We start from the raw sequence: 20,609 nt of genomic DNA, 5'->3' as shown, positions 1-20,609 counted from the left end.
CTCACAGCCGAGGAGCTCCTGGGTGCAGGGTTAGCACCCCCTCCACTCCCACTGCTGTACTGTCAGAAGCCACTTTGCTGGCCGGCCCAGGTCGCAGGCAGACAGGCAGGCAGAGGTGCCCAGGCCCCAGTCCCCACTCTGGTTCTGGGCTCTGCCCCACGAGGACCCCAGGCCCAGCTACTCAGGGCTGGGCCCCACGGTACTTGTGGAAGGTGGTCTCCAGGAAAGTGGCCAGCTTGGTCCGGTCATCCTGCAAGGACAGGGCGGGGCGTGTGGAGATCAGAACACACTCTTCCCACTGCCTCCAGGCCTCCTGGCTCCTACACACCCTGGATCCCTCCCCACGTGCCTCGTGGACAAAGCCGTAGTGCACCAGCTCGGCTGCCAGGTCCTTGGCGCTGTCGGCTGTGGGGATACGGGGGAGGTGGGCAAGCTGTGAGCTTGTGGCCCTTTGCCTCGCTTGCCCCCACTCTGCCACCAGGTATCCCACCCTGCCTACTTGGGAGCAGGTCATAGGTGAGCTGGCGATGCAGACGGTCCTCCATCACAAGAAGCAAGGTGAGCTGGGGGGGCAGAAGGCGAGGCTGGGCAGCAGGGCCGCTGGTATGCTGCAGAACCCCACACCTTACCCAGCCATGCCTCCCAGTCATCCTCCAAGCAGCCCACATCTGCCTGGACCCCTCCACCCACCTCTGCCCAGGCCCATGCAGCCCACCTCTGCCTGGGCCCATCCACCCACCTCTGCCCGGGCCCATCCATCCACCTGTGCCTGGGCCCATGCAGCCCACCTGTGCCTGTCTACCCCACCTCTGCCTGGACCCGAGCTTACATGCCACTTTGCTTTGTCTTCACTTCTCTCCATGTTACACTGCATTTGGATGACCTGGGGAGTGGGAGGGTGCCAAGGTCACCCACCCAGAACAAGAGCTGCTGCTTTCAGGGGTGCAGGAAAGGATGGCAGAGGTTGGAAATGGAGACAGTCTGAATGTGGGTCAAGAAGTAGTTTCAGAAGAGTGGACATTGGGGTTGGACAATGAGGGATGAGTAGAAGTTTGTGGAGGTGGAGGGTAAACCTTGAGCAAAGGGGTAAGGGAGTCAGGGAGAAAGCTGGCACAATGCCCAGGTTAGGACTGGAGGTGGCCTGGATCAAGACAGTGGCCATGGGGCACTCAAAGTCATAGCCTTAGAGGACACGATGAGTTCAGACACACGAAGGCAGGGAGGGCAAGGGGGCTGCAGGAGAGGCCTTGTGAGGAGGGGGCTTTGTAGGGGGAGGTCTGGGAGAACAAAGGCCTGGGGACTTGGAGGAAATGCCAGGGCCCAATGTCAGGAACCAGCACAGCAGGAGGTGGGATCGGAAGGCTGGAGTTCTGGGGAAGAGCGGCACTCCAGCAGGTCCTCCCTGGCACCAGCTCTCCTGAGGGTGGCTCTTGGCCCTGGTGTTCCACAGCCTGATGGAGAGTTGGACTGGGGCCCCAGTGAGCATGTCTAGTTTGCTGGGAGCGGGGGGGACCTCAGGTATGGACTCACCTTCCTGGTCTCTGAGTCAAAGGGCTCAGGTGTAGGGGTCTTGACCTTCTGTGCCTCCTCCGGGGGCGGGGCAAGTGCCCGTGGCAGCCCAAGGGGCCGAGTAGTGGCAAAGTTCATCAAAGGGTAAATGCCATTCCTGGGGGCACATGGGGGTGCTAGTGCTCAGGCCTGGTAGCTGGGGGGGGCCCACACACAGCTCCCCGACCCCACTCACCTCACGTCCTCCAAGAATTTGTCCAGCTCCAGGAAAGACACCTCTGAGTACCTGTTGTGGGGAGGGGGAGTTGTGTGAGAAGCCAGCCAGACCACCCTAACTTGGGGCAGCCCAGGAGGACTTGGAGGGGCTCACCGCCACTGCACCGGGGGCTGTCGGAGCCGCGGGAGCTCAGCCATGACTGCATGCAGGTCCAGGGCCTTGGTCTTCTCTTGCACTGTGTTCTCAGGTGTGAGGTCTGTGGTTTACAGGGGCTCAGCAAAGCCTCTTTCCACCCACTGCCTGCTGGCCCCTCACACTGGTGCTGGATGAAGCAGTGCCCACCTGCCCACCCCAGGCCCTTACACTGGTGCTGGATGAAGCAGTGCCCACCTGCCCACCCCAGGCCCTTACACTGGTGCTGGATGAAGCAGTGGGCTGCCAGGAGCTTCAACGAGTGCACCTCGAAGAGGACCCGGTGGAAGAGCAGGTTGTGGGCAGAGGGTCGTTGGGCAGGGTCCCGGGCCAGACAAGAAAGGATGAACTCCTAGGGGCAGGGGAAACCAGGATGGACAATTCTGGGGTTCAATCCCCAGAACCTCCTTTCCAGAGACACTGAGGGCTCCTCACGCCTGCCCACGTATCTCTGCGTGTGGTGGGACACTCGTGTTCCAAAGCCCCTCTCTCTCCTGGTCACCCTCCTACTCCCACGTCCCACTCCCCAGAAGCCACAGGAGGCTGCGGTTTTGCCAAATAACCTACTGCCCCCTGCAGTGTCCACTCTACACCACCTTTCTGTGCTCTCCCCATAGCGCAGTGACCTCCAAGAAGCTGAAAGGAAGAGACCGCAGCCAAGAGTTGGGCACTGCCCAGCAGGCTGGTCTCCCTGACCCAGGCAAGCCTGGCTGGCACACTCCAGCTGCACCCCGGGGGGGGGGGGGGCCTGGTCCCGCCTCCAGTGCTCTGAACTTGCATGGGGAAGGGGCGTGGCGGGCAGGCTGCTCACCCGCATATTGGGGTCGCTCAGGGAGTGCCTGGCGCGGGCGATGGCCTCCTCCGTGACCCGGGTGTCTCCGTTGGCCTGGATCTCCAGAACTGCCATCTGGGGGCAGAGGCTGGTCAGACGGTCGGGGAGGGAGGCAGCATGCGTGATAAAAGGCCGGAGGTCACAGGGCGGGTACCTCCAGCGCGCACATCCCAAAGGAGAAGATGTCCACAGCTGTGCCATCAGCAACCTCTGAAACAGGGAGCAGGGAGGTGGGCTGGGGAGGCCGGCGTGGGGCGTGGGGAGGAGAGGCCACACCCCACCTGGACTCACCGCCGTACTCCGGCGGGAAGAAGTGAAGGTTCCGTAGCTCTTCACGCTCAGCCAGGATAGGGCTGCGGAGATCATCTGGGAGCGCTGCGGGCGGGCCGGAGTAAGCTGCCCTGCGTGATCTCACCACCGCCCTTTCCCGTACCCCAGAGACCCCCACTAACCATTGGAGAAGATGCGATGCCACACTGTGCCGGTCACCGGGGAGAAAGAGAGGCGTCAGCTCACCTCGCCCTTAGCCAGGTTTGCCACTCAGACCCTGGACCCTTCCTGGGACCAGCCCAAGCTCCATCTAGTCAAGTGCTGCCCCTAGGAGGCCTGCCCCGCCGGTTCCACTCCCATCAAGCGCCCCTCTCTGCCCCTTCAGGCTCCACTCCCATCAAGCCCCCCATCTCCTCGCTGCAGGCTCCACCCCATCAAGCCCCTCTCTCTGCCCCCACAGATTTCACCCCCCCAAGTCCCCCATGCCCACACAGGCTCCACCTCATCAAGCCCCCCTCATATATCCCTGCAGACTTCACCCCCCCACCCCCACCCCAAGTACTCCCTCTCCTTCCCTGCCTCCTATCCCAAAAGGCCCGGCTCAACCCAGCCCAGCCAGCACCCGAGCCGATCTTGATGAGGCCGTTGTGCTGGATGAAGATGGTGTCACTGGTGAGGTTCCCATGGATGATGGGGGGGCTACAGGCATGCAGGAAGCTGTGGACAGACGAGCAGATGGACCCCATCAGAGCATGCCCAGGAGGTGGCAGCCTCAGTGGGCTGGGGCAGCAGGTCCTGTGCTCACCTGAGAGCAGACAGGATCTGCGTGCACCAGCGCTTCCAGGCCTGTGGGGATGACTCGGTAGGTCAGTCGATTGTGGTGCAGGCTAGGCCTGATGCTGGCCCCTAGAATCCACCAACTCTTGCCCTGTTCTCCTGGAGGCCTCCTGGCACCACTGCCTGTATGTCCCAAGGACCTAGCGTCAGCCTGCCCTGTGGCAGCCCCAGCCCGTTCTCCCTACCCTGGCGTTCATGGCCTTGTGATTCTTCTTGGTCTTTTTGAGGAACTGCTTGAGGCTGCCGGACGACACGTACTCTGTTATGAAGATGACCTGCAGGAGGCAGGCTGGCCTCAGACTGACCCACTTTGCAGGCAGCACAGCCCACCCTGCTTGGCCTCACATGGCCCTGGCCTCCCCTGGCTCACCCGAGCACTGGTCTCGGAGGCGTCCAGCCAGTACTTGTGCAGCTTGACGATGTTGGGATGGTCTACGAGCGCCAGCTGCTCAAACATGGTTTGGATCTTCTCCTGGGGGTGGGGGGGGCACTGTCCTGAGGGTGGGGGTGGGAGTGGGGGACACTGTCCTGAGGATAGGGGTGGGGGTGGCCTCACCTCGTGCGCAGAGAACGCCTTCCTGTCGCTGAAGTGAAGCTCATTCCACACCACCTCCACCCCCTCCTCCGTGTCCATGGCTAGGAACGTGCTCTGGATCCCGGGCATGTTTCCCTGGTTCACCTGTGGGGACCAGGCTGGTGGCTCGGCCCCTGTCCATAGAGAGGTCCAGGGACAGACGACTAGGGGCTGGGGGGAGAGGGGCCCGGGACTGTCCCAGGATGAGGGGCGTCAACTCTAGCGTCTGGACTTGGTCTCGGTCGACAGCTGCTGGTCCCGAGGCAGGTTGGTGAGGCACCAGGAGGCGGTCCCAGGAGTAGACTGGCCCTCAGGGGGTGGGGTTCCTTCCAGGGTGTGGGGGCCGGCCCAGGCTGTGATGGCCGCTGAGGGCCACCCCCACCCCCTCGGCGGCTCTGCGTAGGTTCCCAGGCCCGGAGCCGCCCGCCCTCCACCACCCGAGGAGGTGGGCCCCGCCCGCGCCCACCTGCGCCCGCGCCCACCTGCGCCCGCGCCCACCTGCGCCCGCGCCCACCTGCGCCCGCGCCCACCTGCTCCCTCCGCTTCTGCCAGCGGCCGCACGGACTTTCCTCCAGGATATCGCTCTCGTCCTCGCTCTCGTCCTCTCGCTCCCGCTCCCGCTCGCGCTCCCGGCCCCGCCTTGGCGCCGGCTCTGGGGCCGCCATGGCTAAGCGGACCAGCCACCGCCCTGCCTGCGATCCGCGCGCCCGCGCCGCTGCTTCTCGCCCGCCACTGGCCCCGCACCCAGCCACCCGGGCTCAGAAACCCGAGCGGAGCCGCAGACGCCGCCGGAGCCGCCACCCAGAGCTGGGAACGGGGTGGGGGGCGCGGGTGCAGAGGACCTGCCGCGGGCGCGGGGGTGGAGCCGGCCTGCCCCTCCGGAGCCGCCTCCTCGGGCGGGACGCCGAGTGGAGCTTCGCAGCCGCGCCGAGCACGTCCGCCCCGCCCTGGCCTGCCCCCTGGAGCCCTGTCCCCCGCCAGTCCAGCTCCGCTCCCGGCACTGCTCCCCAGAAGTCCCGCCCAGTCAGCTGAGTGACCACGCCCCGTCGAAGGCCTCGCCCCCCGGGGGCCGTGTCCAGGGCCCGTTCAAGGCTCCGCTCCAACCTCGCCCCTGAAGCCCTCCGTCCTCCGGGAGCCCTGATCAGGCCCGGTCCGGGCCCCCAGCTCCACCCACAGAACACCGCTGCCTGACTCGCGAGGCCGAGGTCGGCGGTGCAGAGAGGAGGCCTCGGAACCAATGAGCCGAGTCGGCCCCGCGCTGCGGCGGCAGCAGTGGGCTGGAGCGCCCGCTGGGGCTTCCCTGCGCTCACTGCGCAGAGTCTCCGGGCTCCGCCGCCGCCCTCCAGCTGCCACCACCTCCCGCACCGCTTCACAACGCTTCACAAAGCATTTCCCTAGAGGCTGCTTTCTAGGGGTGGCGTGGCGTGGACCTGGGAGCTGAAGCTGACGCTGGGCCTGGGTGACCACTGCAGATCTGGGGGAAGGCCCTCCCAAACCCATGCAATTGGAGTCAGCGCTCCACACTCCCCATCCTTGTTAGCAAATGGGAGCGCCAGGGAAGGGCGTGCAGACCAGCTCCAAAGCCTGGCATCCGTGCCCAGCCCACGTGTTGGGTGACTATGGAGATCCTGGATGGTGGGGAGTCCAGATCTGGGCGAGCAGCTGCACCTCTAGCAGGTGGAAGCCACAGGCAGAAAGACCGTCAGTCTCCACCGCATGGGAGGTACTGCCTGGGACCCGCTGGAGGGGAACTAGGAGTGCTGAGCGGTACAGAGCTACTGTTATCTGCAGTTAACGCTAAGAGCTCCTTCAGATCCACCAGAAGTACGTTGCAGGAAAGGTCTGCCCATCCACTTCTGAAGACCAGCTGCTGAAAACCTCACAGAGCACAGCGGTAACCCTGCTCAGGGCTGCAGCTGTCCTCCAGGAGTGGTGGGAGGGGACATCCCAGTCACTCCGCCTGCAGCCCCAGGCCCTCCTAGTGGGGCACCCCACCAAACTCCAGCCTCTCCCAGTCAACAGCCTTGTCCTCTCTCCTGCCCCTGGCAGCACCTCCTGCCACTGTCACTTTGATAATAGAGTCTCCCACCCCTTCATTTCAGACACACCTTGTGCAGGTTCTGGCTAAAAAATCCTGGGTGCTGGACATAAACATAACTCATAAACGTTGGATACTGGAGAGAAAGGCAGACCCTGACCCCATCTGGAAGCGGGCTCTAGGACAGCCCTGGCACATCCTCCTGACACAGGGCAGTTAAGAACCAGGAGCCTGGGCCAGGTCCAACAGTCTGTGTTAAAGATGATTTGTGATGTGGCCTGGGCCATGGAGTGCCCTTGCTTGTGTGGAGGCTGCACGCTGAGCAACTGACGTCAGGGCACAGGTGCTGCACTCCCCATCTGTGTGACTAACACCGAGGTGGGGACCATCCTTGGTGCCAGCATCATTTCTTGTCATGTGTTGCTGTTAGAGAAAAAAAGATAATCCAATGAATCCAACAGCCGAGGACAAGTGTGAGCTGCTGCCTGGTGTCACCTGGACTCCACCTGAATAATCTTTCTCTGTGACTGTATCCTTTCTCTGTCTAGCCTATGACTGTGGTAGATTGAATGTATTCTCTTTCTAGCTAGATTGTGACAGTGATAGATGGATTGTAGCTTTTGTCTGTCTAGACTGTGACCCTGGTACCTTGATTGGACATGTTAGGCTAGACTATGATAGTTAACTATATCCTTATCTCCTAGACTGATACAGTGGTATATTAAATGTATCCTTCTCCAGCTAGATGAGAACCAGAGTGAAGTGATGGTTTCCTTTCTGTATTAGACTGTGACCATGGTGGCTCGGCTCTATCTTTCTCTGTCTAGTCTCTGATGGTGATAGATTGACTGACTATATACTTGCTCATCTAGGTGGTGACAATGATAGACTGATTTTACAGTGTCTTTGATTTTCCCTTTTGACTATGACACTGGTACATTGTTTCATTTCCTATGTAGACTATGACCTGGTAGATTAACTGTATCTCATTTATTCTGTGATTTGATAGATTAACTGTATCTTTCCCTGTCAAGACTGTGGCTGTCATAGAGTCCCCATGTCCTGGAGCCCTTAGAGTAGCTCATTGACCCTCAGGCTGGATTGAGGGGCCCAGTACACTTTCCACGGTCTCATCTTTCTTGTTGTGAAATTCAGATCTCCACCATAAACCCTGTTGTTGCTGTCAAGTCGAGCGTGAGTCATAGTGACTCTATGAACAAAAGACCTAATGCCGTAAGTGTGTTCATTTCACCAAGTTCATAGTTTCTAGAGGCATGTGGTTTAGGAAGTGGATGCCACTCCTGCTTCCAAACCTGTTTTACAACTGGGAGCGCCACCAAACACTGTCCACATTGGGAAGCCATTCTGGTATTTGATACCCTAATGGCACAAGGTTCAGCATCACAGCAACCCGCGTTACTTCATACTGCACATTGACAAAGAGTGATGTACAAAGTGGAAGAATGTTCCTTCAGATATAACAGCACTAGTTTCACTTAGCAGTGGGTAAGTGTGTCAAGTAAAATACGATTGAAAGTAAGTTTTGCACAAAAGACCTGAACTCTCTTTTATGACTAACATAATTTCTGTATAGAACTCTGTTCTATAATTACCATCATTTCTGTACATTTATAGAGTTTAGAGAGTTTGTAGAGTTTCCAGAGGCATCTAGTTTAGGAAGGGGATGCCACTCCCATTTCCCAGCATAAATCAGTCTGGAAGCTCATCCAAACATTGTACATAATGACTAACCATTATGGTATTTGACAAGACTATGAAACTGTGTGCAGCATCACAGCAGCACCAAGTTGTTCAATTTAGCAAATAGACAAATATGTCTATAAAAAGTAAAACCAGTTGGCTCAGGTGTTGTTCAATACAACACAAAATTATAAAGCTAGGGTATCCCTGGCATTTTATACAAGTAAATTTATATCAGGAATACTGAGAATTGGAGAAAACAATGAGTTGTAGGATTTAAGTTCTACAATAAGGTAGTTCTCAATTTATAACTTATTAGAGTTAAGACATACCTGAACCCTAGGTGAGTGACATTGACCCAGCACACTGTTCCCTCTGGATGAGTCTCTGTGGCCTCTATGGTATGTGGTAGATGTGCCCAGACCTCCCTCCACCCCCACCCCACAGCTTTTGTACTTGGCCATGGTCTTGAAGGCATTTTGCCTGGTGTTCTCAGTCTTTATTCAAACCTCATTTACCCCAACAGCCCTCTGGCACCTGCCCCTGAGAGACACACAGACTCTACCTTTAAGCAGAGCCGGGCCCCTTTCCTCCATCTGAGCAGACACTCACCCCTAGCAGCAGGGCAGCTGACCCAGGCCAAGGGCCAAACTGTTAGGACAAAGCTGAAACCCCGAGCTGGAATAAAAATTAGCCTTTCTCTACAGCCACTGCACTGGGCACAGAGCCACCACACATGGACACCACACTAGGAGCTACAGGCACTTTATTAGACAAAGGAGGACAGGACGTGAATTATTCCATCAACCCAGGAAATATTTCATAACCCACAGCATTTAACACCATTTGCAGAAAACCATGAATTCAGACTGAAGAGTTCAACATCCAGGGCAAAGTTCGCCAATAAGAAGGGAAGCATTTCAGCCAGAATCAACTGCATATTTTCAATACAATAGAAAAAGACCTGCATGGAAAACTCTTGACATTCCTGAAAAAGTAAAACAGTGTTACCATCTGACCCAGCAACTTGGAGCCGATATGGATCCAAAGTTTTGAAAGCAGGGACGCGAGAAGGCATGTGTGTCCATGGCTGTCCACGGTAGGGTGGCACACCCCAGTGATCACAGGTGAGGATGGGTGATCAAAAAAGCCTTGCAAAAAGATGAGTTCCTTCAGCTGTAAGAGCAATAAACTTGGGATGCATACTGTGATTCAGATGAACTTGAAAATATCATGCTGAGTAGAAGAAATCAGACACAAAAAGACAAGTATTAGGTGAATTTAACCTTGTGAAAATTCCAGATTGCATGAATGCATGGCCGGAAGCAGAGAGAGCAGACTAGGGGGCCAGACACAAAGGGAGTAGTTTGGATGTTGTTCTTGATGTTGGTTGCCGTAAACTTGAACATGACTCATAGTGACCCTATGAACAAAGGCATGAAGCCGCGCTATAAATATTGCAATGTATCAAAGTTCATAGAGTTTCCAGAGACATGTTGTTTAGGAAGTACTGAGGTCCAGAACTCTGCACTTGGACATGAACAAGTTTTGGATGTGGGTCTGATGAGTGCTATGGCATAAGGTAGTTGACCACTGACACAACAAATGGGCACAGCAGGGACATTTCAGGTGATGAAACTTTCACAACAGACTAGGGAACAAAAGATGGCTCGTCAGGTGACAAGGGTGAGACAACAGTGACACAAGGGACCGGGGCCACCCCAGGATGCAGTCAGTGCAGAGCAGACAGAGAGCTGTGCCACCAGAGAGACCCTGAAAACAGAGAAGCAAAAGAAAAAATTGAATGCACACAGACCAATCAGGGACAGAGGAGACGGGAGAGTGGAGAGGATACAGAGGAGAAGACGAAGAGATTAAGACACAAAATGATACAAGAAGGACGGACATTTATTTACTCATAATTTGAAAGACATAAAAATAAGAGCCCTGTGTCGGGGTCCTCCACGCAGCGCCCCAGCAGCTGCAGGTAGGTGAGGTTCTCGTGCGTGTTGGGGTCGAAGAAGCCCTTGGTGTCGTCGCCGGGGTCCTCCAGCACGCGGCTGAGGTCCTCGTCGAAGTAGCCGCGCTGGTAGGCCACCTCCACGGGCACGCGGTGGCTGTGCACGGGGTCGATGATGCCGCCCGTGGCGATCTGGGCCTCCAGCAGGCGCAGGCCGTGGTCCCTGACGATGAGGTCCTTCTGCATGGCCTGGAACAGGGAGATCTGCTCGCCCGAGTAGGGGTCCGTGTAGCCGGTGACGGCGCGCTCGGCGGACAGCAGCTTCTCCCGCACCTCGCCGCCCACCACGCCCTCGGCCACGGCCTCCTCCACCGACAGCCGCCTGTTGGCCACCGGGTCGATGACGAAGCCCGTGGCGGCCTGCGCCTCCAGCAGCACCAGGGCGGTGCCGGGCCGCAGCACGCCCTTCCACATGGCCTGGTAGATGCTCATCTTCTCCTGGCCGCCGGCCGCGTCCTTGCGCGGCACCAGCACGCCCGCGATGCAGCTGGTGCCCTGCAGGTACCGCTGGACCGTGTCTTTCTTCAGGAGATCGTCCACTGTGTTTCGACCCTCTGCCAATGCCTCCATGTCCTTTTCTGTAAGAACATTTGCTGCGACCAGCTCAGATGCAGTTATCTGCCTCCGGATTCCCTGGAACCACCACTGGGTCCCTGCTTGCTCCTTGTCTTCCACCAGCTTTAGGATAAGCTGCACCACCTCCTGCAGTGCATGCGCTGTGTCCTGCTTGTACCTCTGCACCAGATCCTGCTTCTGTTCCTCCGTCACGTACTCAGAGTTCAGGAGCTGCCACACGGACCACCTCTGGCCCCGGTAGCGTCCCACAGTGATGTCCACCCCTTCATCCTCAAGTGCTTGCCTAGTGGCCTCATCGATGTACTCATAGGCCTCTGCACCGAGGCCCACGGGCAGCAGTGCCCAGCCTGTGGCCGCATCTGTGCGGCATTGCATCTGTAGCTGATGATACGTCACCGCAGCCTGTGTCCTGGGGTCCACAAATCGTTTTCTCATGAGTGTTTGGTCACTCACTAGTGGGTACATGTCCTGGTTCAGGAGACCTCGCTGGAAAGCTGTTTTCAGAGGCACACGATGGCCGTGCACAGGGTCGATGACACCACCTGTGGCCACCTGCACCTCCAGCAGTCTCAGTGCCTCCTCTGGGGGGACCAGCTTCTGTTGCATAGCCTGGAACAGTGACAGCCGGGCGCCGGAGGCCGGGTCTGTGTGCCCACTGGCGGCCTTCTCTGCCCAGAAGAGCTTGTCTTGTAGCTCCGTGCCCACCAACCCGGCTGCTACTGCCTTGCTCACAGGGAGCTTCTGGTGACCTCTGGGGTCCAGGATGAACCCCGTGGCAGCCTGTGCCTGTAGTAGCTGCAGTGCAGTCCCCATGGAGATCAGCCCCTTCCTGCTAGCCTCGTAGAAACCTAGGATCTCTTGCGTGGAAGGTATGGTCACTCCGGCGATGTACCCATGACCCTCAAGGAAGTGCCGTACCCTCGCCAGTTCTCGGCGGCTCTGCTCGCTGTCTCGTTCCCTTTGCAGCATGTCCAGTGTTTTCTTTTCCATCAGCCCCGAGTTGAACAGCTCAGCAAGTGTCACTGGCCCCTGGGGGCCCATCACCTCCACGGCTCTGCTCTGCTCCTCTATCTCCTCTACTGTCGCCACCACCATCTCTCGTAGCTGCTCCAGGGACAGCCTTTTGGTCTTGTACTCCTGCACGAGTGCTCGCCGCCTGTCCTCTGTGAAGTACTGAGAAGACAGCATGTCCCACAGGGAGGTTACCTGTCCTGCAAACCTCCCCACGTGAAGCTTGATGTTCTGTGACTCCAGTTGCCTCCTGGTTGCCTCGTCTATGTATATGTAAGCTTCGACTTTCCCTACAATCTGCAGGAGGTAGAGCCCCGTGTCGGGGTCCTCCACACAGCGCCCCAGCAGCTGCAGGTAGGTGAGGTTCTCGTGCGTGTTGGGGTCGAAGAAGCCCTTGGTGTCGTCGCTGGGGTCCTCCAGCACGCGGCTGAGGTCCTCGTCGAAGTAGCCGCGCTGGTAGGCCACCTCCACGGGCACGCGGTGGCTGTGCACGGGGTCGATGATGCCGCCCGTGGCGATCTGGGCCTCCAGCAGGCGCAGGCCGTGGTCCCTGACGATGAGGTCCTTCTGCATGGCCTGGAACAGGGAGATCTGCTCGCCCGAGTAGGGGTCCGTGTAGCCGGTGACGGCACGCTCGGCGGACAGCAGCTTTTCATAAGTCTCTTTGCTGAACATCCCCGCCAAGTAAGCCTGCTCCACTGTCAGCTTCTGGTTCTTCACGGGGTCAATGATGAAGCCCGTGGCGGCCTGCGCCTCCAGCAGCACCAGGGCAGTGTCGGGCCGCAGGAGGTGGCGGTGCTGGGCCTCGGCGATGCTCATGATCTCCCCGGTGGCCTGGACGCGCACACCAGCGATGAAGTTGCTCCCCTTCAGGAAGTGCTGCACATTGGCCATCTGGGTCACCTCCTGCACAGTCTTCTGCCCCTGGATCAGCTCATCCAGGGTCCTCTTGTCAATCAGCTGGGACCGGAACAGCTCAGCGGCTGACACGTGTCTCCGGAGGCCTGGGAAGGGGGCCGGCGAGGGCTGTGTCTCCGCCACTTTAACCAGCGCAGTGACTGCCTGGACCACTTGGTGCAGTGCTGTGGCCCGGCCTGAACGGCAGAGTGCTGCCAGCTCTCCACGCTGCTGGGGGTCCACGTACTCGGAGTGCAACAGGTCCCACAGCGACACGGCCTGCCCTCCGAACCGGCCTGCCCCCACGAGCACCTTCATGGCTCGTAGGGCCACCGCCGTGTGCTCATCCACATCTAGTGTCCTGTCTTGAGGCAATGGCAGCAGCCACAGACCGGTGGGTGCCTCCTGGATGCACCGCGCCCTGAGTTCCTGGTAGGTCACTTTCTCTTGGGCACTGGGGTCGAAGAAGAAACGCACACCCTCACTGCTTGTGCTCAGCACCTGCCCTGTGGCCTCGTCCAGGAGCCCAAGCTGGCAGGCGGTGGGCAGCGGCAGGTGCACCTGGTGGACTGGCTCCAATGCGCCCCCTGTAGCCAGCTGAGCCTGCAGCAGGGGGAGGCCCTCGGCCCTGGACACAAGCCCCTGCTCCATGGCCTGCCACAGTGAGAGGATGCGGCCCGAGCAGGGGTCCCGGAAGCCAGCCACCACCTTCTCGATGTGTCGGAGCTGGTCACTCAGCTCCCCGGCCACCAGTCCAAACTTGACGGCTTCCTCCACTGACAGCCGTTGGTTGGTCATGGGGTTGACCAGGGCTCCGCAGGCCACTTGGGCCTCCAGCAGCCTCTGCGCAAGGCCCACAGGCAAGAGATCGTCCTGCATGGCCCTGGCAACAGTGGCCTTGGCCCCTGATGGCTGTAGCAGCACGCCAGCTACACAGCCCGTCCCCCACAGGCAGGCCTTTACCTCGGGCTGCATTGCCACCTCCTCCGGGGACTGCTGACCCTCGACCAGCGCCTCCAGCGTGTCCTGGGAGATGATGCCGACATCCAGCAGCCACACAGCAGGGACTTGGCCCCGAGGTCCTGGCAGGGAGACCCGGGCACGTGCCCGCAGCTCTGCCCCTCGCAACCAACTCAGCAGGGCCTCCCTTAGCTGAGGCTCTGAGCAGTGTCCCTCACGGAAGCGCTCCTTGAAGGCCCGGCGCTGCTCCTCGGTAAAGTGGTGAGAGCTGAGCACGTCCCACAGCGACCTGCCATCCTCAGCACCTGGTGCGGCCCGCAGCACCTCTGCCACCTGCTCGTCGCTCGGCAGGGCAGGGCCGGTGTCTGGCAGCAACAGGAGGGGCAGCCCAGAAGCCTGGTCTCGGGGACACTGCTCCAGCAGCTGGGCGTAGCTGGTGAGACCCTGGCCATCGGGGCTGGGGAAGGTCTGGGGGCCACCACTCAGCTCTGCCTGTGTCTCCTGGTCAATGCAGCCCCGTTGGATGGCCACCGGCGTGGGGAGGTGGTGGTGGCCCCGAGGGTCGATGGCCCCTCCCGTTGCCACCTGGGCCTCCAGAAGACGCATCACATGCTCTGCAGGGACCAGGCCCTTCTTCATGGCCTGGAATATGGACACTGTCTTCCCAGAGAAAGGATCTCTGAAGCCGGTGACTGCAGCCTCAGCCAGCCGCAGCTGGGCATACAGCTCAGGCCCCACCAGCCCCCTGTGCACAGCCTCATCCACTGTTAGCATCTCCTGGCTGTGGGGGTCCAGCAGGGCCCCGGTGGCCGCCTGGGCCTCCAGCAGGGCCAGCCCCAAGCCTGGGCCCAGCAGCTTCTGCTGCATGGCCTGGTAGAGGCTGAGGCGGCGGCCGGAAGGCCGCAGCAGCACACCGCCCAGCGACCCCGAGCCAAACAGACATGTGCGTACAGCGTCCACTTCCAGCAGTGCCTTGGGGCTCATGGCCCCTGACAGCACACGGTCCAGAAGTGTCTCATCTATGACCCCAGCCTCCAGGAGCTCGTGGGCGGGGATCTGGCCACGAAGGGTGGGCAGCGAGAGGTCTTCCCATCGACGGGACGCCACCTGCAACACGGAGGCGATGTGCTCCAGGGTCACCCTGTGCTGTTGGAATTGCCGGAGCAGCTGCCGCCGCTGGCCCTCACACACGTACTCGGAGTTGAGCAAGTCCCACAGGCATATGCGCTGGCCCCGGAACCGGCCGTGCTGCACAGTCAGCAATCGGCCCTGGAGGGCCCGCCTTGTGGCACTGTCCACCAGCTGGGGCCGCGAACTGCTGAGCGGCAGGAGGCGCAGCCCCGTCTCAGGGTCCTCCACACAGCGCCCCAGCAGCTGCAGGTAGGTGAGGTTCTCGTGCGTGTTGGGGTCGAAGAAGCCCTTGGTGTCGTCGCCGGGGTCGGACAGGACCAGGTTCAGGACCCTGTCAAAATAGCCGCGCTGGTAGGCCACCTCCACAGGCACGCGGTGGCTGTGCACGGGGTCGATGATGCCGCCCGTGGCGATCTGGGCCTCCAGCAGGCGCAGGCCGTGGTCCCTGACGATGAGGTCCTTCTGCATGGCCTGGAACAGGGAGATCTGCTCGCCCGTGTAGGGGTCCGTGTAGCCGGTGACGGCGCGCTCGGCGGACAGCAGCTTCTCCCGCACCTCGCCGCCCACCACGCCCTCGGCCACGGCCTCCTCCACCGACAGCCGCCTGTTGGCCACCGGGTCGATGACGAAGCCCGTGGCGGCCTGCGCCTCCAGCAGCACCAGGGCGGTACCCGGCCTCAACAGCCCCTTGCTGCGGGCCTCATAGATGCTGAGCCGCTCCCGGGAGTCAGGCAGCAGCAGGCCGGCCAGGCAGCCAGTGCCCTGCAGGTAGCGCTGCACCACTTCCAGCTGGCCCACTTCTCGGGCTGTGGCCTGCCCATGCTCCAGCTGCTCGTACACCTCCCGATCGATGATGGTGGCCTCCAGCAGCTCTCCTGGGGTCACAGTGTCCCTCAGCCCCATGAAGCAGACCTTGGCCTCGGTCGTGGCCTGTTTGATGGCTGCTTGGAGCTGACTGGCCAACGCCTCCACCGATAGGGTCCCCTCCTGGTGCTGCTGAGCCAGCGAGGCCCTTGTCTTCGCCGGGACAGCATCAGAAAAGAGTAGCTGCCACACGGACGCGGGTCGGCCCTGGAGCTTGCCCACTGGTATGGTGGCCATGGCTGCACTCAGGGCCTGCCGGGTTCTGTGGGTAATGAACAGAGGCCCCTGGGGCTCCTCCTCCTGGGCACCCGCCGTGAGTGGCAGGAAAGCAAGGCCGGTCTTAGGGTCAGTGACGCAGTGCGCTAGCAGCTGCCCATAACTGAGGCTCTCCTGGGTGCTGGGGTCCAAGAAGCCAGTGGTCTCTGACAGACGCTGCCGCGTGTCCTCGTCCAGGAATCCGGAGCGGAGAGCAACATCCAGGGGCAGCCGCAGCCTTCGGGCCGGGCACACCAGGCCCCCTGTGGTCATTTGGACATCCAGAAGTCGCATGGCCAGCGGCTCATCCACCAGCCCCTTTTGCATAGCCTGGAACAGGGTGACATGCGAGCCACTAAAGGGGTCACGGAAGCCTGTCACTGCCTGCTCGGCCACCAGCAGCTGCCCGTAGAGCTCTGGCCCCACGAGGCCTGCCCGGATCGCCTCGTCCACCCATAGCTGCTGGCCAGTGACCAGGTCTACCAGGGTGTGGGTGGCAGCCTGGGCCTCCAAGAGTGCCACTGCCATGCCCACAGGGAGCAGGTGCTCTGTGGCTGCCTGATAGAGGCTCTTCTTGTGGCCCGTGGGCAGCAGCACCACGCCAGCCACGCTCTCAGTGCCCTGAAGGTAGCGCTGGACGTCAGCTCTGGCGCTCACGTCGGCCACTGCCAGCCGGCCTTCTTGCAGGCCACGAGCTGTGTCCCCGTCCAGAATGCCAGCCTCCAGCAGTTCTGCTGTGCTCACAGCCCTGCCCAAGGAGCGGAAGGTAGTCCTGAGGGGCAGCAGGGCCAGACCAGTGCTGGAGGCCTGCACGCACCTGGCCAGCAGTTGTCGATATGACAGCTGCTCCAGCGTGTTGGGGTCACAGAAGCGTGTAATATCTGGTTCTGGCTCCTCCTGTTCCAGGTGGCGCCTCGTCTCTTGGTCCAGGAGGCCCAGCTGGCAAGCGGGCTCCGGGGCCATGCGCATACCCTGGGCAGGGTCCACCAGGCCCCCAGTGGCCAGCTGCACCTCCAGCCAGCTCATCCCCAGCACCTTGTCCACAACCTCCTTCCGGATGGCCTGGAAGAGGGGCAGCCTGTCACCCCCGTAGGGGTCCGGGTACCCTGTGACAGCACCCTCGGCAGCCAGCAGCTTCTCCTTCAACTCCAGCCCCACCAGCCCCTGGCACAGGGCCTCAGCAACAGAGAACAGCCGGCCTTCCACAGGGTCCACCAGGCCACCAGTTGCTGCCTGGGCCTCCAGCAAAGCCAGCCCGAGCCCTGGGGGCAGCAGGCCTTGCTGCATGGCTGCATAGATATGCAGGGTCATGCCAGAGGTCTCCACGTACACCCCACCAATACTCTTGGCCTCAGTGAGCATAACTGCCTGGTCTTGGGGAGCAGGTGGGGTGCAAGCTCCCTGCACAGCCTTTCCGGGCTTGGGGGTTCTGGACTTCTCAATGCCATCGCTGACCAGGAAGTCAAGAGGAGGGATAGTATGGCCGTTCATGGTGACCAGTCTGCAGAACTCACCAGACGTCTGCTCCCTGTAGGAATAAAAATTTCTGTCAGGACTGTAGGGGACATGGCTGGGCTCCCCTGACTTTTCCAAATGGATCTTAGCCTGGACAGGAGTCATGTGGGCTTGTGCCACCCAGGCCTGCTTCCCAGATGTGGGGAGGGCCTCTCCCCACAGCCCTGATCACTTCTCAGTGGCTGGTATAGACTCTTGTCTCCAGAGCCCCCTATATCTCCCCAAAGATCTCAGCCTATTCTCAGCATGTGGTACTCCCCACAGACCCCCCTACCCTTGCCCGCAGACCCCCACATGTTCTCAGTGTCTGGCCCTCCCCACAGACCCCCCACCCCTGCCCGCAGACCCACACATGTTCTCAGTGGCTGCTACTCTCCACAGACCCTCGTCCCACCCTCTGACCCTGGCCCATTCTCAGTGGCTGGCACTTCCAGTCTGAGCCAGGAGGCGCCTGGAACCCCTTGTCCCTCTTCCTGGCAGCTCCTGCAAGTCCACTTAACCTCACACCTCCCTAAGCACACCCACAGCGTCCTCCCCTCACATCTCGCTGCTCTGGCCCTACAGTGCAGGGTCTGTGCAGACTGCTTCTCCACCCCACCACTGAGGAGCACAGCCCACCCTGCCAGAAAACCCCATCTGAGCTCCTGGAAATTGGCCTGGTCCCCAGTCCTAAGCAGGCTCAGATCCAGCAGGGCTAGCCCATCCACAGGGTGACGGCGCTCGTAGAAGCCGGTCTCTCCCTTTGCCCTAAGGGACCTCTGGTTTGTGCTTCACAAAGGGTTGCAACACTAACCCCAAAGTGGCACCTGTCCAGCAGTTCAAATCCAGCAGCAGCAGCTCCAAGGAATAAAGATCGGCAATCTGCCCCCACACCCCTGCAAAGTTCATGGCTCAGCAGCTCCCAAGAGGGCCAGCTCTGGGCCGGTTCTAACTCAGCAGCACAAGACTGCTCATCCGGCCCATCCATGTGGCCAATCCTTGTGGTCCCATCCCTGTGGCCTGTCCCTGTGGCCTCTCCATGTGGTCCCATTCCTGTGGCCTGTCCCTGTGGCCTGTCCCTGTGGCCCGTCCCTGTGGCCTATCCCTGTGGCCTCTCCATGTGATCCCATTCCTGTGGCCTGTCCATGTGGCCTGTCCCTGTGGTCCATCCCTGTGGCCTGTCCCTGTGGTCCATCCCTGTGACCTGTCCTTGTGGTCTCATCCTTGTGGCCTGTCCCTTTGTCTTCATACCTGAAGTCCCATCCTGTGGTCTTGTCCCTGTGGCCTGTCTCTGTGGTCTCATGTGGCTGTGAGCTCAGGATCCCTGTGAGTCTGCTATGTATGATGGGGGACCCCTATGCAGCTGGAAGGGTTGCTTCACACACTCTCCCTGGACACCTTGTCTCTGCTCCTGGATCTTCTAAGACAGCTGCACACCCAGACTCGGGGTGGAGGGTGGGAGGTGGTGCCCTGGAGCACTTGGGGGTTGTCCCCTGAGTACCCCATCTGTGAGATGGCCACAAGTTCGGGCTCTGGAGGAGTGCCATGCAGCACTTGGGAGCCTGTCCCCTGAGCACCCCTTCTGTGAGACTGCCACATGCCTGGGCTCGGGGGTCATGCAGGCCCTGGGAGGCTGTCCTCAGGCGCACCTCTGGCATAGGCTGAGCATGTCTCAGGTTGGCAGGCACAGGTGCTTTCTGCACAGCAGCAGCTTCCTCAATTGATGTCCTCTTCCAGCATTTTAAGGGGCTCTGGTAGCCTAGTGGTAATGAGCTGTGTCGCCAGCCTGAAGGTGGGCAGTTTGAATCCACCAATTGCTCTGCAGAAGAAAGGTAGGCAGTCTCCTCCAATGTGACTTACAGCCTCTGAAAAACAGCTGGAGGGTCAGCTAGGAGTCGGTTCCAATCAGACAGCACACGACAACTGCCTGCACAGCAAGGAGAAACCGGGCTGCACCTTCTGGAAACCGCAGCTCAGCACCCACGTTCGTCAATTGTAAATTCTATTTTAAAAGGAAATTGCATTGGGGAAAATCTGCTGTCAGGGACCTCTCCAGAGTGCTGAGAAGCAACAATGTCAGTCTAGAGCCTAACATGTGCCTAATTCAGGCCCTGGTCTTCACAATACTTGCTATGCATCAGAGAACTGTACTATGACTATGAATGATAGAATAATTGATGCCTTTGAATTGTGGTGCTGGAGAAGAGTCTTGAACGTACATACCATGGCTAACATTCTGAAGCTCTGTCTCACATACTTTGGGCACATGGCCAGGAATAACTAGTTTTTGGAGAAGGACCCCATGCTTGGAAGGGTGGAGGGACAGCACAGGAGAGAAAGACCCTGAATGAGATGGACTGATACAGTAATTGAGGCAATGGGGGTTGGTATGTCAGAATCAGTGAGACTAGCTCAGGACAAGGTAAGCTTCAGAGCTGCTGTACATAGGGTCACTATGGGTTGCAGAAAACTTGACAGCACATAACAACAAGGGTACTTTCAGAAGACAAAGCAAAGTTGTTGTTGTTGTTGTTGTTGCTATGTGCAGTTGAGTCACCCATGACTCATAGCAACCTTATGAACAAAGCTCCATCTCATCATCTCATCCAGGGTCTTCCACTCCAGCGCTGTCCCTCCACCCTTCTGAGCATGATGCCCTGATAACTTGCCCTTGCAAGTAATTTCAAAGAACACGGCCTGGATCAGGCGCAACTTAGTCTGTAGAATGATATTGTTGTTCTTCAGTACTCTGGCAAGGTCCCTGACAGCAGATTTACCTAATTACAATTTGTCTTTTGATACCTGACTGATGATGCCAAGAATGTTGATTGTAGAGCCAAGCAATCTTTAACTGTTAACAACCTCAATCTCTTCTCCATCCGTCACATGCTGCCAACTGGTCCAGTGGTGAGAATCTGTCTTCTTGATGTTAAGCTTCAATCCATATTGAAGACTACAGTCCTTGATCTTCTGCAGGAAGCATTTCAGGTCCTCCTCGGTTACAGCAAGCAAGGTTGTATCATCTGCATAATGTAGGTTGTTGAGTCTTCCTCCAATCCTGATGTCACATTCCTCCTCATAAACCCCAGCTTCCCAAGTGATCTGTTCTGCATATAGACTGAAAAGGTATGGAGACAGGATGCATCCTTGATTCACTCCCTTCCTGATTTTGAACCATGCTGTTTTCCTGCTCTGTTCTGAGGACTGTTTCCTGATTCAAGTATAGGTTTC

The 20,609-nt window shown here is 59.2% G+C and overlaps 2 protein-coding genes across 2 annotated transcripts; both read right to left on the bottom strand.

Annotated features, from left to right (window-relative positions):
- Positions 1-181: 181 nt before the first annotated feature.
- On the bottom strand, positions 182-5,096 carry NRBP2 (nuclear receptor binding protein 2). The gene is made up of 18 exons (XM_006879237.1): positions 4,962-5,096; positions 4,414-4,536; positions 4,228-4,329; positions 4,043-4,132; positions 3,826-3,866; positions 3,643-3,737; positions 3,203-3,226; positions 3,042-3,125; positions 2,905-2,960; positions 2,730-2,825; positions 2,138-2,270; positions 1,880-1,982; positions 1,745-1,795; positions 1,531-1,666; positions 830-883; positions 500-563; positions 350-405; positions 182-250 (listed from the first exon to the last, which is right to left on the bottom strand). Exons 1-18 carry the CDS (start codon positions 5,094-5,096, stop codon positions 182-184), a joined length of 1,512 nt encoding a protein of 503 aa, XP_006879299.1.
- A 421-nt stretch (positions 5,097-5,517) lies between these two features.
- On the bottom strand, positions 5,518-17,375 carry EPPK1 (epiplakin 1). The gene is made up of 2 exons (XM_006879427.1): positions 10,087-17,375; positions 5,518-5,839 (listed from the first exon to the last, which is right to left on the bottom strand). Exons 1-2 carry the CDS (start codon positions 17,373-17,375, stop codon positions 5,518-5,520), a joined length of 7,611 nt encoding a protein of 2,536 aa, XP_006879489.1.
- Between the last annotated feature and the right edge of the window lie 3,234 nt (positions 17,376-20,609).

The sequence above is a fragment of the Elephantulus edwardii genome, unplaced genomic scaffold, assembly GCF_000299155.1.
Source record: "Elephantulus edwardii isolate Elephantulus edwardi_28Jun2011 unplaced genomic scaffold, EleEdw1.0 scaffold00003, whole genome shotgun sequence".
NCBI lineage: Eukaryota > Metazoa > Chordata > Mammalia > Macroscelidea > Macroscelididae > Elephantulus > Elephantulus edwardii.
Note: the sequence above shows the minus strand (reverse complement) of the source record. Positions and strands in the feature narration are given on the sequence as shown.